Consider the following 17,536-nt stretch of genomic DNA (forward strand, 5'->3'; position numbering starts at 1 on the left):
AAGAGGTACATATCAATCGGTGAATACAACTAATGATGGGGAATGAGCGCTATGATTCTTGTATTACTGACAGTTACTGTCCATGCACCAAACACCGACATCAACATAGTCTTAACATGAAGAGGTACATGTACATATCAATCTGTGAATACAACTAATGACGGGGAATGAGCGCTATGATTCTTGTATTACTGACAGTTATTGTCCATGCACCAAACACCGACATCAACATAGTCTTAACATGAAGAGGTACATATCAATCTGTGAATACAACTAATGACGGGGAATGAGTGCTATGATCCTTGTATTACTGACAGTTATTGTCCATGCACCAAACACCGACATCAACATAGTCTTAACATGATGAGGTACATGTACATATCAATCGGTGAATACAACTAATGACAGGGAATGAGCGCTATGATTCTTGTATAACTGACAGTTATTGTCCATGCACCAAACACCAACATCAACGTAGTCTTAACATGAAGAGGTACATGTACATATCAATCGGTGAATACAACTAATGACGGGGAATGAGCGCTATGATTCTTGTATTACTGACAGTTATTGTACATGCACCAAACATCCACATCAACATAGTCTTAACACGATGAGGTACATGTACATATCAATCGGTGAATACAACTAATGACGGGGAATGAGCGCTATGATCCTTGTATTACTGACAGTTATTGTACATGCACCAAACACCGACATCAACATAGTCTTAACATGAAGAGGTACATATCAATCGGTGAATACAACTAATGACGGGGAATGAGCGCTATGATTCTTGTATTACTGACAGTTATTGTACATGCACCAAACACCGACATCAACATAGTCTTAACATGATGAGGTACATGTACATATCAATCGGTGAATACAACTAATGACGGGGAATGAGCGCTATGATTCTTGTATTACTGACAGTTATTGTCCATGCACCAAACACCGACATCAACGTTGTCTTAACATGAAGAGGTACATATCAATCGGTGAATACAACTAATGACGGGGAATGAGCGCTATGATTCTTGTATTACTGACAGTTATTGTCCATGCACCAAACACCGACATCAACGTAGTCTTAACATGAAGAGGTACATATCAATCGGTGAATACAACTAATGACGGGGAATGAGCGCTATGATTCTTGTATTACTGACAGTTATTGTACCGACATCAACGTTGTCTTAACATGAAGAGGTACATATCAATCTGTGAATACAACTAATGACGGGGAATGAGCGCTATGATTCTTGTATTACTGACAGTTTTTGTCCATGCACCAAACACCGACATCAACATAGTCTTAACATGATGAGGTACATGTACATATCAATCGGTGAATACAACTAATGACGGGGAATGAGTGCTATGATCCTTGTATTACTGACAGTTATTGTCCATGCACCAAACACCGACATCAACGTAGTCTTAACATGAAGAGGTACATATCAATCGGTGAATACAACTAATGACGGGGAATGAGCGCTATGATCCTTGTATTACTGACAGTTATTGTACCGACATCAATGTTGTCTTAACATGAAGAGGTACATATCAATCGGTGAATACAACTAATGACGGGGAATGTGCGCTATGATTCTTGTATTACTGACAGTTTTTGTCCATGCACCAAACACCGACATCAACATAGTCTTAACATGATGAGGTACATGTACATATCAATCGGTGAATACAACTAATGACGGGGAATGAGTGCTATGATCCTTGTATTACTGACAGTTATTGTCCATGCACCAAACACCGACATCAACGTAGTCTTAACATGAAGAGGTACATGTACATATCAATCGGTGAATACAACTAATGACGGGGAATGAGCGCTATGATCCTTGTATAACTGACAGTTATTGTCCATGCACCAAACACCCACATCAACATAGTCTTAACATGATGAGGTACATATCAATCGGTGAATACAACTAATGACGGGGAATGAGTGCTATGATCCTTGTATTACTGACAGTTATTGTCCATGCACCAAACACCGACATCAACGTAGTCTTAACATGAAGAGGTACATGTACATATCAATCGGTGAATACAACTAATGACGGGGAATGAGTGCTATGATCCTTGTATTACTGACAGTTATTGTCCATGCACCAAACACCGACATCAACGTAGTCTTAACATGAAGAGGTACATGTACATATCAATCGGTGAATACAACTAATGACGGGGAATGAGCGCTATGATTCTTGTATAACTGACAGTTATTGTCCATGCACCAAACACCCACATCAACATAGTCTTAACATGAAGAGGTACATATCAATCGGTGAATACAACTAATGACGGGGAATGAGCTATATCATCTTTCAGTTGATTCACTCCTCTATATATAGTGGGAGGACTCCAAGGCAATCCATACGGTAACATCAGGATAGACCAGGGCCCCGTTCTACAAATATATCTTAGTGCTAAGGTGATTGCAATGCCCATACTTAACATAGACTTACGACAGTCGTAGTGCCATGATCACTTTGAGGAACAGGCCGATGTTAATCTGGTAGATTCTGGGATTCAAATCAATAAAGAGCAGATTCTAGATGTAACCCTACACACTGGGCAGCTCCCCTGATGTATCGCCACGTGTTCAGGAGTGTGAGAGACTCAACAACAACTATACCTCAAACCAATAACAGATATACAAACTGATGTATTTCATAAATAAATATATATCATACCAGCAAACTAAATGTTTGACAATGAAAGTTTAATTTGATAACCAGTTAAAATGACTTGAAGGCATAATTCATGTGATAAGAAAAATGCCACAATTCAATGTGCTAAAACAAATGTTGCTTCATGCAACCTGATACATTTTGCAGTTGAATCATAACAAGCCAATGCCAACAACATGCCCATGTAACCATAACAACACTGAACATTTCATTGGGAGTAACTGTCAGTGTGTACCTGGCCACATGGCGCCGTTCTAACAATCCAACATAGGAATAACAAGCAGTACTGAAATCAACATGCATGACAAACAAAATGGTCGCCTACATTCTTTGTAGGTCCTAACAGAAGAAAAGTAACAGTCATTCTCAAGTATCTTTAGAATGAATTGACCCATATTCAAAACAAACTGACTGCAACACCACTATGCCCAGCACTGAACACACACTCTGTCCAACATGGTACAAATGTGGGAGTTTTCTGACTAGGAATACTTGATTGGACAGTCAAAGAGGTTACCATTGATGCAAGAGAAGGCAGGTTCTGGTGAATTGTAAATAAAGGGTTTTACAGGATTTGGTCAGTGGATACATTGCACATTATTTACAGGCTCTTAAAGTGGAAAAATATATTCTGATATTGCAACTGTGCCTGCATGACACAGACTAATGTGTACTGCATGTCCAGAGACTAATGGTCAATGGATACATTGGACGTCATTAACAGGCTCTAGAATTGGAAAAATATATTCTGATATTGCAACTGTGCCTGCATGACACAGACTTATGTGTACTGTACGTCCAGAGACTAACATGTACTGTACGTCCAGAGACTTATGTGTACTGTATGTCCAGAGACTAATGTGTACTGTACGTCCAGAAACTAATGTGTACTGTACGTCCAGAGACTAATGTGTACTGTACGTCCAGAGACTAATGTGTACTGTACATCCAGAGACTAATGTGTACTGCATGTCCAGAGACTAATGTGTACTGCATGTCCAGAGACTAATGAGAACTGTATGTCCAGAGACTGTGTACTGTACGTCCAGGGACTAAAGTATACTGTATGTCCAGAAACTAAAGTGTACTGTACATGCAAAGACTGATGTGTACTGTACATCCAGAGACTAATGTGTATTTGTGTCAAAAGACTAATGTGTACTGTATTTCCAGAGACTATTGTGTACTGTACGTCCAGAGACTGTGTATTGTATGTCCAGAGACTAAAGTGTACTGTACATCCAGAGACTAATGTGTACTTGTGTCAAAAGACTAATGTGTTCTGTACATCCAGAGACTAATTTGTACTGTATGTCCAGAGACTGATGTGTACTGTATGTGCAGAGACTAAATTGTACTGTATGTCCAGAGACTGATGTGTACTGTATGTCCAGAGACTGCTGTGTACTGTATGTCTAGGGACTAAATTGTACTGTATGTCCAGAGACTGATGTGTACTGTATGTCCAGAGACTAATTTGTACTGTATGTCCAGAGACTGCTGTGTACTGTATGTCCAGAGACTAATTTGTACTGTATGTCCAGAGACTGCTGTGTACTGTATGTCCAGAGACTAATTTGTACTGTATGTCCAGAGACTGCTGTGTACTGTATGTCTAGGGACTAAATTGTACTGTATGTCCAGAGACTGATGTGTACTGTATGTCCAGAGACTGATGTGTACTGTATGCCTATGCCACTGGAACCAACTGCTGGTTCCAATCTACAGTAGTGGGTAACTACAACATCTAACAGATCACCGTTCATACAAAAGAGAAAGCACAGTGGGCAAATCTTCATCATGACAATAGAGTTAATCATATATAGGAAGTGAACAGTCAGTTCTGTGAGAGTGAACTTCCTGAAGGCTTGGCTGTGTTGACACTGTGCTTCAAGTCAGTGTCCAGATGTCAAGGTGGGGTCAAGGTTGAGCTGGACACGGTCAATGGGAGCTGGACATATACCCACCAACAGAGAGAGTATCTTTGTCTTCAGAAACATTGTATTGTCTTCAGTAACACAAATCCACAAATCAATCCACAAATTATGAGTACATTGTATCATCAAATGACCAATGATGCCCCTGTGATACGGCTACGATCACATCAGGATACTTTGAGGACTACAATTTAACTCTGGATTCCTCAATGCAGCAGCTCCATTACACTGCTCTGCATGTTACATGTCCATGTCCTGAGCTAGATGTCATTGTCCTGTGCCAGATGTCCATGACCTGTGCCAGATGTCAATGACCTGTGTTAGATGTCCATGACCTGCACCAGATGTCCATGACCTGCACCAGATGTCCATGACCTGCACCTGATGTCCATGACCTGTGTCAGGTGTCCATGTCCTGTGTCAGATGTCCATGACCTGCACCAGATGTCCATGACCTGCACCAGATGTCCATGACCTGCACCAGATGTCCATGACCTGTGTCAGGTGTCCATGTCCTGTGTAAGATGTCCATGACCTGTGCTAGATGTCCATGACCTGTGTCAGATGTCTACAACCTGTGTCAGATGTCCATGACCTGCACCAGATGTCCATGTCCTGTGTCAGATGTCCATGACCTGTGTCAGATGTCCATGTCATGAGCTAGATGTCCATGTCCTGTGTCAGATGTCCATGACCTGTGTCAGATCTCCATGTCCCGTGTCAGATGTCCATGTCCCGTATCAGATGTCCATGTCATGTGCTAGATGTCCATGTCCTGTGTCAGATGTCCATGTCCTGTGCCAGATGTCCATGAGTAGTGTTCAAACTCGTGGTGTGCTCCTGTCATTAGTGATGGTCTTCTTGAGTCTTTGGCCCTGTCTGATGGATCCCAGGAGAGCCCCCCTACTGGGACTGGAGGTTGAGGTGGATGGCTGGGGTGGGGGTGTGGGTGGCGGTGGGGGGCCCTGGGGTGGTGGGGGACCGGGAGGGGGAGGAGGTGGGGGTTGAGTTGTATTGGTCACTGAGGACACAGAAGCAGATCTTGACACTCTCTTGGACTCGGACTTCCTGTGGAAAAAGAAGAACTAAGTGAGTCACAATGAAGGTGGAAATCATTTAAAATACTGAAACCCATCTTCCGAGGGAAAGGGAGTTACCTAACTATAAAAGTCCAGTTTCCACCCTTGCCGAACTAGGCTGAAATTCCAGAGTTACAGTTTGGCTGGACCAACTAGTCTATGCATAGTCCAAATAAAATCTCGTAACAAACTCGACACCTGAGCGATGGAATATTACTGGTCAATAGGATGGACAAAGAAGGTACATAACTTGTAATAGCCACTGGTGGCGCTACGATAGAGCCTGGAAATTCCAGCCTAGTCCGGCAAGGGTGGAAACTGGACCTTTATAGTCAATTAACACCCTTAACTCGGGAAGATGACTGAAACATATTGATGACTTCTGTGGAGCATGAGTGCTGACACATACATGTTGCCCGGCAAAATCTGGAGTGAGTGACAGATGAAACTTGACAAGGAGCAAGAAAACCAGTGGTCAATACAGGAAGAACTTACACACTGAACAAGATCCTATTTGACATGTAAGTGTACTGAGAGACTCCCAATACGCTTAGACATCAGTCCTTCCATCCATCCACTATCCATGTCATTTGCGTTTTACAAGACTAATGGAGGCAGATTCTGCCAGGTGACAATGAGGGTATCTATACTGGGATTCAGCAACAAAAGAATAGATGAATTGTGTTACTCACATCTTATCTGTACCAGATTTTGACTTTGATCTGCAAGAAATAAAGACAGCTGTTAGCCAGTGTGCCACCCACTGTGATATGAGTCTCCTACAGTGGTGTGAGTCACTGCAATGTGGGTCACGGTGATATGTGCCACCTACTATGATGTGAGTCACCTACTGTGATGTAAGTCACCTACAGTGATGTGAGTCACTGCAATGTGGGTCACGGTGATGTGTGTCACATACTATGATGTGAGTCACCTACTGTGATGTAAGTCACCTACAGTGATGTGAGTCACTGCAATGTGGGTCACGGTGATGTGTGTCACATACTATGATGTGAGTCACCTACTGTGATGTAAGTCACCTACAGTGATGTGAGTCACCTACTGTGATGTGAGTCTCCTACAGTGGTGTGAGTCACTGCAATGTGGGTCATGGTGATGTGTGTCACATACTATGATGTGAGTCACCTACTGTGATGTAAGTCACCTACAATGATGTGAGTCAACTACTGTGATGTGAGTCTCCTACAGTGATGTGAGTCAACTATTGTGATGTGAGTCACCTACAGTGATGTGAGTCTCCTGTGATGTGAGTCACCTATTGTGATGTGAGTCACCTACTGTGATGTGAGTCTCCTACAGTGATGTGAGTCACCTACTGTGATGTAAGTCACCTACTGTGATGTGAGTCTCCTACAGTGATGTGAGTCACCTACTGTGATGTGAGTCTCCTACAGTGATGTGAGTCAACTACTGTGATGTGAGTCACCTACTGTGATATGAGTCTCCTGTGATGTGAGTCACCTATTGTGATGTGAGTCACCTACTGTGATGTGAGTCTCCTACAGTGATGTGAGTCACCTACTGTGATGTGAGTCTCCTAGAGTGGTGTGAGTCACTGCAATGTGGGTCATGGTGATGTGTGTCACATACTATGATGTGAGTCACCTACTGTGATGTAAGTCACCTACAGTGATGTGAGTCACCTACTGTGATGTGAGTCTCCTACAGTGATGTGAGTCAACTACTGTGATGTGAGTCACCTACTGTGATGTGAGTCTCCTGTGATGTGAGTCACCTATTGTGATGTGAGTCACCTACTGTGATGTGAGTCTCCTACAGTGATGTGAGTCACCTGCTGTGATGTGAGTCTCCTACAGTGGTGTGAGTCACTGCAATGTGGGTCATGGTGATGTGTGTCACATACTATGATGTGAGTCACCTACTGTGATGTAAGTCACCTACAGTGATGTGAGTCACCTACTGTGATGTGAGTCTCCTACAGTGATGTGAGTCAACTATTGTGATGTGAGTCACCTACTGTGATGTGAGTCTCCTGTGATGTGAGTCACCTATTGTGATGTGAGTCACCTACTGTGATGTGAGTCACCTACTGTGATGTGAGTCTCCTACAGTGCTGTGAGTCACCTACTGTGATGTAAGTCACCTACTGTGATGTGAGTCTCCTACAGTGATGTGAGTCACCTACTGTGATGTGAGTCTCCTACAGTGATGTGAGTCAACTACTGTGATGTGAGTCACCTACTGTGATGTGAGTCTCCTGTGATGTGAGTCACCTATTGTGATGTGAGTCACCTACTGTGATGTGAGTCTCCTACAGTGATGTGAGTCAACTATTGTGATGTGAGTCACCTACTGTGATGTGAGTCTCCTGTGATGTGAGTCACCTATTGTGATGTGAGTCACCTACTGTGATGTGAGTCTCCTACAGTGATGTGAGTCACTGCAACGTGGGTCATGGTGATGTGTGTCACATACTATGATGTGAGTCACCTACTGTGATGTAAGTCACCAACAGTGATGTGAGTCACCTACTGTGATGTGAGTCAACTATTGTGATGTGAGTCACTGCAATGTGGGTCATGGTGATATGTGTCACATACTATGATGTGAGTCACCTACTGTGATGTAAGTCACCAACAGTGATGTGAGTCACCTACTGTGATGTGAGTCTCCTACAGTGATGTGAGTCAACTATTGTGATGTGAGTCACCTACAGTGATGTGAATCACCTATCATGTGAGTCACCTGTGATGTGAGTCACCTATTGTGATGTGAGTCACCTATTGTGATGTGAGTCACCTATTGTGATGTGAGTCAACTATTGTGATGTGAGTCACCTACAGTGATGTGAGTCACCTACTTTGACTTCCCCTTCCTGACTGTCTTCAGAAGACTCTTCATCGTGCCACTCAGATGTATCTGATAGAGAAATAAATGAGTGTTATCTGCATTTCCTGTAACATACATTCAGACGGGTAAGGTTACAGTTAGCAAGGTGTTTTTTAATGCAGCCAGTCTGCTGTTGCTGGTCCAGACACTTTCATGTTGTGACTGAGCCATGATTCTATCCACTCTTTTGAAAATATTCAGCAAGGAGGCATTAATGACAGTGGAGACAACTCACGGGTGCTGGGTTGTACATCATCATCTCCTGGAGCCGGATGCTGCTGAAGAACATGTGCTGGGACACCTGAAGAATACACCAACACTCATCATGTCACACAGCTAGCTACACTATAAGTTGTCACCCTGTCGAATACACCAACACTCATGTCATGCAGCTAGCTACACTCTAACTTGTCAACCTGTCGAATACACCAACACTACACTGTAACTTGTCAACCTGTTGAATACACCAACACTACACTATAACTTGTCAACCTGTCAGATACACCAACACTACACTATAAGTTGTCACCCTGTCGAATACACCAACACTCATGTCATGCAGCTAGCTACACTCTAACTTGTCAACCTGTTAAATACACCAACACTACACTCTAACTTGTCAACCTGTTGAATACACCAACACTACACTATAACTTGTCAACCTGTCGAATACACCAACACCACACTGTAACTTGTCAACCTGTTGAATACACCAACACTACACTATAACTTGTCAACCTGTCGAATACACCAACACTCATGTCATGCAGCTAGCTACACTATAACTTGTCAACCTGTTGAATACACCAACACTACACTGTAACTTGTCAACCTGTTGAATACACCAACACTACACTATAACTTGTCAACCTGTCGAATACACCAACACCACACTGTAACTTGTCAACCTGTTGAATACACCAACACTACACTATAACTTGTCAACCTGTTGAATACACCAACACTACACTATAACTTGTCAACCTGTCGAATACACCAACACTCATGTCATGCAGCTAGCTACACTATAACTTGTCAACCTGTTGAATACACCAACACTACACTGTAACTTGTCAACCTGTTGAATACTCCAACACTACACTGTAACTTGTCAACCTGTTGAATACACCAACACTACACTGTAACTTGTCAACCTGTTGAATACTCCAACACTACACTGTAACTTGTCAACCTGTTGAATACACCAACACCACACTGTAACTTGTCAACCTGTTGAATACACCAACACTACACTATAACTTGTCAACCTGTTGAATACACCAACACTACACTATAACTTGTCAACCTGTCGAATACACCAACACTCATGTCATGCAGCTAGCTACACTATAACTTGTCAACCTGTTGAATACACCAACACTACACTGTAACTTGTCAACCTGTTGAATACTCCAACACTACACTATAACTTGTCAACCTGTTGAATACACCCACACTCATGTCATGCAGCTAGCTACACTATAACTTGTTAACCTGTTGAATACACCAACACTACACTGTAACTTGTCAACCTGTTGAATACACCAACACCACACTGTAACTTGTCAACCTGTCGAATACACCAACACTACACTATAACTTGTCACCCTTTCGAATACACCAACACTCATGTCATGCAGCTAGCTACACTATAACTTGTCAACCTGTTGAATACACCAACACTACACTATAACTTGTCAACCTGTCGAATACACCAACACTACACTGTCACTTGTCAACCTGTTGAATACACCAACACTACACTATAACTTGTCAACCTGTCGAATACACCAACACTCATGTCATGCAGCTAGCTACACTATAACTTGTCAACCTGTCAAATACACCCACACTACACTGTAACTTGTCAACCTGTCGAATACACCAACACTACACTGTAACTTGTCAACCTGTTGAATACACCAACACTACACTATAACTTGTCAACCTGTTGAATACACCAACACTACACTCTAACTTGTCAACCTGTCGAATACACCAACACTCATCAAGTCATGCAGCTAGCTACACTATAACTTGTCAACCTGTCGAATACACCCACATTACACTGTAACTTGTCAACCTGTTGAATACACCAACACTACACTCTAACTTGTCAACCTGTCGAATACACCAACACTCATGTCATGCAGCTAGCTACACTATAATTTGTCAACCTCTTGAATACACCAACACTCATGTCACACAGCTAGCTACACTATAACTTGTCAACCTGTAGAATACACCAACACTACACTGTAACTTGTCAACCTGTCAAATACACCAACACTACACTATAAGTTGTCAACCTGTCGAATACACCAACACTACACTGTAACTTGTCAACCTGTTGAATACACCAACACTACACTCTAACTTGTCAACCTGTTGAATACACCAACACTCATGTCATGCAGCTAGCTACACTATAACTTGTCAACCTGTTGAATACACCAACACTACACTGTAACTTGTCAACCTGTCGAATACACCGACACACATCAAGTCATGCAGCTAGCTACACTATAACTTGTCAACCTGTTGAATACACCAACACTACACTGTAACTTGTCAACCTGTTGAATACACCAACACTACACTATAACTTGTCAACCTGTCGAATACACCAACACTACACTGTCACTTGTCAACCTGTAGAATACACCAACACTACACTGTAACTTGTCAACCTGTCGAATACACCAACACTCATGTCATGCAGCTAGCTACACTATAACTTGTCAACCTGTCAAATACACCCACACTACACTGTAACTTGTCAACCTGTCGAATACACCAACACTACACTGTAACTTGTCAACCTGTTGAATACACCAACACTACACTATAACTTGTCAACCTGTTGAATACACCAACACTACACTCTAACTTGTCAACCTGTCGAATACACCAACACTCATCAAGTCATGCAGCTAGTTACACTATAACTTGTCAACCTGTCGAATACACCCACATTACACTGTAACTTGTCAACCTGTTGAATACACCAACACTACACTCTAACTTGTCAACCTGTCGAATACACCAACACTCATGTCATGCAGCTAGCTACACTATAATTTGTCAACCTCTTGAATACACCAACACTCATGTCACACAGCTAGCTACACTATAACTTGTCAACCTGTAGAATACACCAACACTACACTGTAACTTGTCAACCTGTCAAATACACCAACACTACACTATAAGTTGTCAACCTGTCAAATACACCAACACTACACTGTAACTTGTCAACCTGTTGAATACACCAACACTACACTCTAACTTGTCAACCTGTCGAATACACCAACACTCATGTCATGCAGCTAGCTACACTATAACTTGTCAACCTGTCGAATACACCAACACTACACTGTAACTTGTCAACCTGTCGAATACACCGACACACATCAAGTCATGCAGCTAGCTACACTATAACTTGTCAACCTGTTGAATACACCAACACTACACTGTAACTTGTCAACCTGTTGAATACACCAACACTACACTATAACTTGTCAACCTGTCGAATACACCAACACTACACTGTAACTTGTCAACCTGTCGAATACACCAACACTACACTATAACTTGTCAACCTGTTGAATACACCAACACTACACTGTAACTTGTCAACCTGTCGAATACACCAACACTACACTATAACTTGTCAACCTGTCGAATACACCAACACTCATGTCATGCAGCTAGCTACACTATAACTTGTCAACCTGTTGAATACACCAACACTACACTATAACTTGTCAACCTGTCGAATACACCAACACTCATGTCATGCAGCTAGCTACACTATAACTTGTCAACCTGTCGAATACACCAACACTACACTGTAACTTGTCAACCTGTCGAATACACCGACACACATCAAGTCATGCAGCTAGCTACACTATAACTTGTCAACCTGTTGAATACACCAACACTACACTCTAACTTGTCAACCTGTCGAATACACCAACACTCATGTCATGCAGCTAGCTACACTATAACTTGTCAACCTGTAGAATACACCAACACTACACTGTAACTTGTCAACCTGTCAAATACACCAACACTACACTATAAGTTGTCAACCTGTCGAATACACCAACACTACACTATAAGTTGTCAACCTGTTGAATACACCAACACTCATGTCATGCAACTAGCTACACTATAGAGTCCGAGTGAGTGAGTGAGTTGGGTTTAACGCCGCTTTTAGCATTATTCTAGTTATATCACGGCGTGTCAGCTTAATGTGGGAGGAAAGCCCGAAGTGATGCAGGTCTAAGACATTTACCACTTCGGTGAAGCCCACGAGCACGGGTATGGCGCTGACAAACCTAGAAACATAATTAGGGTGAACCGGGATTCGAACCCACAATCATAGGTTTCTGGTGTGCCCAAGGGACGAAACTCTGCACAGCGAATCACGGCGCCTTAGACGACTGGGCCACCCGTGCCCCCTGAAAGAGTCCGAGTCAAGAGAAAGCCTGTACTGAAGCCTTTAAGGGCCATTTGCTGTTTTAATTTTAAGAATAAAAGTTGAAATTTCAAGATAATGCTTGTTCACAACTTGCTATCACCAGTGTAATGAACAGACAAAACATGTACACTGTATATATGTATTTCAAGTTAGCGCATTATCTTGAAATTTCAACTTTGTATTTTGAAATTTCAAGAAAAAAGTAGGTGGCCCTAAAAGGCTTTCACAAGTTTGCATAAAATGGAATGTTATTATCTGTCAGTTGAAAGATGATAAGTTAGGGGATAGGCTTTGATCGCGTTGGTTGGTAAGGAGGTAATAACTCTGAGAGAGATGTTGGAGCTTCATTGTTATAGTTATTTTAGAACTGGAGTGATGTGGTCAAACTTTCTGGTTTCTGTAATTGTTCTGGCTGAAAATGTTGAATCTGATCTTGCTGATGACAGAGTAGGGAGGGGACTGGGGCAGGGAAGGTGGGTAGGTAGGATCTAGGAGGGTAGGATAGGGTAGGAAATTTGTTATTTCCTCAAAAATAAAGTTCCCCTGTAAACAAGCTCTGTAAGTCCCCCAACATGGAATCAAAATAACAAACATCGTACCTCTCGTAAAGTGGGGTACTTTCCAGACTCGGGTTCAAATATGAAGTTCATCACCTGTAACGACAGAATACCACAAGCATCAGTTTTGCAGTGATGAGATATGCAATGTTCACCTGGAGTATGATGGGAGTATTTTGTGTTTACCTCGACTATGATGGGAATATTGTGTATTTACCTTGACTATGATGGGAATATTGTGTATTTACCTGGAGTATGATGGGAAAATTGTGTATTTACCTGGAGTATGATGGGAGTATTGTGTATTTACCTGGAGTATGATGGGTGTACTGTGGATTTACCTGGAGTATCATAGGAGTATTGTGTGTTCACCTTCACTATGATGGGAGTATTGTTTGTTCACCTGGACTGTGATGGGAGTATTGTGCTTACCTCGAATATGATGGGCGTTGTGTGTTTATCTCGACAATGATGGGCGTGTTGTATGTTTACCTCGACTATGACGGAAGTACTGTGTGTTTACCTCGACTATGATGGGAGTACTGTGTGTTTACCTTGACTATGATGGGTGTACTGTGTGTTTACCTTGACTATGATGGGCGTGTTGTGTGTTTACATCGACTATGATGGGTGTACTCTGTGTTTACCTCGACTATGATGGGTTTACTGTGTCTTTACCTTGACTATGATGGAAGTACTGTGTGTTTACCTCGACTATGATGGGTGTGTTGTGTGTTTACCTCGACTATGATGGAAGTACTGTGTGTTTACCTCGACTATGATGGGCGTGTTGTATGTTTACCTCGACTATGATGGGCGTGTTGTATGTTTACCTCGACTATGATGGGAGTACTGTGTGTTTACCTCGACTATGATGGGCGTGTTATGTGTTTACCTCGACTATGATGGGTGTACTGTATGTTTACCTCGACTATGATGGGAGTACTGTATGTTTACCTCGACTATGATGGGCTTGTTATGTGTTTACCTCGACTATGATGGGAGTACTGTGTGTTTACCTCGACTATGATGGGAGTACTGTGTGTTTACCTCGACTATGATGGGAGTACTGTGTGTTTACCTTGACTATGATGGAAGTACTGTGTGTTTACCTCGACTATGATGGAAGTACTGTGTGTTTACCTCGACTATGATGGGCGTGTTGTATTATGTTTACCTCGACTATGATGGGAGTGTTGTATGTTTACCTCGACTATGATGGGAGTACTGTGTGTTTACCTCGACTATGATGGGCCTGTTGTGTGTTTACTTCGACTATGATGGGCGTGTTGTGTGTTTACCTTGACAATGATGGGAGTACTCTGTGTTTACCTTGACTATGATGGGAGTACTGTGTGTTTACCTCGACTATGATGGGCGTGTTGTGTGTTTACCTCGACTATGATGGGCGTGTTTTGTGTTTACCTCGACTATGATGAGCGTGTTGTGTGTTTACCTCGACTATGATGGGCGTGTTGTGTGTTTACCTCGACTATGATGGGCGTGTTGTGTGTTTACCTCGACTATGATGGGCGTGTTGTGTGTTTACCTCGACTATGATGGGAGTACTGTGTGTTTACCTTGACTATGATGGGAGTACTGTGTGTTTACCTCGACTATGATGGGTGTACTGTGTGTTTACCTCGACTATGATGGGAGTACTGTGTGTTTACCTTGACTATGATGGGCGTGTTGTGTGTTTACCTCGACTATGATGGGAGTACTGTGTGTTTACCTCGACTATGATGGGTGTGTTGTGTGTTTACCTCGACTATGATGGAAGTACTGTGTGTTTACCTCGACTATGATGGGTGTACTGTGTGTTTACCTCGACTATGATGGAAGTACTGTGTGTTTACATCGACTATGATGGAAGTACTGTGTGTTTACCTCGACTATGATGGGTGCACTGTGTGTTTACCTCGACTATGATGGGTGTACTCTGTGTTTACCTCGACTATGATGGGTGTACTGTGTGTTTACCTCGACTATGATGGAAGTACTGTGTGTTTACCTCGACTATGATGGGTGTGTTGTGTGTTTACCTCGACTATGATGGAAGTACTGTGTGTTTACCTCGACTATGATGGAAGTACTGTGTGTTTACCTCGACTATGATGGGTGTACTCTGTGTTTACCTCGACTATGATGGGTGTACTGTGTGTTTACCTCGACTATGATGGAAGTACTGTGTGTTTACCTCGACTATGATGGAAGTACTGTGTGTTTACCTCGACTATGATGGGAGTACTGTGTGTTTACCTCGACTATGATGGGTGTACTGACTGTTTACCTCGACTATGATGGGCGTGTTGTATGTTTACCTCGACTATGATGAGCGTGTTGTGTGTTTACCTCGTCTATGATGGGAGTACTGTGTGTTTACCTCGACTATGATGGGCGTGTTGTATGTTTACCTTGACTATGATGGGAGTACTGTGTGTTTACCTCGACTATGATGGGCGTGTTGTATGTTTACCTCGTCTATGATGGGAGTACTCTGTGTTTACCTTGACTATGATGGGTGTGTTTACCTCGACTATGATGGGAGTACTGTGTGTTTACCTTGACTATGATGGGCGTGTTGTATGTTTACCACGACTATGATGGGTGTACTGTGTGTTTACCTTGACTATGATGGGCATGTTTACCTCGACTATGATGGGAGTACTGTGTGTTTACCTCGACTATGATGGGCGTGTTTACCTCGACTATGATGGGAGTACTGTGTGTTTACCTTGACTATGATGGGCGTGTTGTATGTTTACCTCGACTATGATGGGAGTACTCTGTGTTTACCTTGACTATGATGGGTGTGTTTACCTCGACTATGATGGGAGTACTGTGTGTTTACCTTGACTATGATGGGCGTGTTTTATGTTTACCTCGTCTATGATGGAAGTACTGTGTGTTTACCTTGACTATGATGTGCGTGTTGTGTGTTTACTACGACTATGATGGAAGTTCTGTGTGTTTACCTTGACTATGATGGGCGTGTTTACCTCGACTATGATGGGAGTACTGTGTGTTTACCTTGACTATGATGGAAGTTCTGTGTGTTTACCTCGACTATGATGGGTGTGTTTACCTCGACTATGATGGGAGTACTGTGTGTTTACCTGACTATGATGGGCATGTTTACCTCGACTATGATGGGAGTACTGTGTGTTTACCTCGACTATGATGGGCGTGTTTACCTCGACTATGATGGGAGTACTGTGTGTTTACCTCGACTATGATGGGCGTGTTTACCTCGACTATGATGGGAGTACTGTGTGTTTACCTTGACTATGATGGGCGTGTTGTGTGTTTACCTCGACTATGATGGGCGACTGGTGGCCCGTTAGGTTCTGGGGTTCGGGTTTGGGAGCATCCAGCTCAAAACCAAAACACATCTCAAACAGCAGGTGACCTGACAACAAAAAACATGATGTGTCATCATATACGGACATAACTATAGACATGGTTTCAGCCACGGACAGATATACTTGAGGACATCCATTTAATTGATGAAGGACATCACAATAATCACAGTTATTTGAAGGACATTTTAATCGATGATGCACATACCGAAGGACAGAGTGTCAATGGCATCTTTGTTCTCTCCTTTCAGTTTCTTCCTTATGAGAGAATACACTCTGGATGTGTTGCCCAAAAAGATGTTTTCATACCCCGTTACTCTGAAACAAACAACAACACCATACCCTGTCAATCTGAAGCAACCAACCGTCTCAGTGGTCTAGTGGTAGAGCGTCTGCTTGGGGTTCGATCCCTGGTCGTGTCATACCAAAAGACAGTAAAAAATGGTACCTGTTTGGTGCTCATCACTAAGGGGCTAAAACAAAGACTGGTTGGTTCAGAGTCAGTATACTGTGTCTGGGAGGGA

The 17,536-nt window shown here is 42.5% G+C and overlaps 1 protein-coding gene across 1 annotated transcript in view; it reads right to left on the minus strand.

Moving 5' to 3' along the window:
• Positions 1 to 3,889: 3,889 nt before the first annotated feature.
• The window catches only part of LOC139444844 (slowpoke-binding protein-like), a 33,952-nt gene continuing 20,305 nt past the window's right edge, over positions 3,890 to 17,536 (minus strand). The window contains exons 9-15 of the mRNA XM_071225823.1: positions 17,221 to 17,330; positions 16,965 to 17,062; positions 13,693 to 13,746; positions 8,843 to 8,908; positions 8,579 to 8,637; positions 6,429 to 6,458; positions 3,890 to 5,725 (exon numbers count right to left, since the gene is read on the minus strand). Coding sequence (XP_071081924.1) covers positions 5,479 to 5,725; positions 6,429 to 6,458; positions 8,579 to 8,637; positions 8,843 to 8,908; positions 13,693 to 13,746; positions 16,965 to 17,062; positions 17,221 to 17,330 — 664 coding nt within the window. The 3' untranslated portion in view covers positions 3,890 to 5,478. The remainder of the gene's footprint in view (positions 5,726 to 6,428; positions 6,459 to 8,578; positions 8,638 to 8,842; positions 8,909 to 13,692; positions 13,747 to 16,964; positions 17,063 to 17,220; positions 17,331 to 17,536) is intronic.

The sequence above is a fragment of the Haliotis cracherodii genome, unplaced genomic scaffold (genome assembly GCF_022045235.1).
Source record: "Haliotis cracherodii isolate W230 unplaced genomic scaffold, xgHalCrac1.p SCAF_6, whole genome shotgun sequence".
Classification (NCBI taxonomy): Eukaryota; Metazoa; Mollusca; class Gastropoda; order Lepetellida; family Haliotidae; genus Haliotis; species Haliotis cracherodii.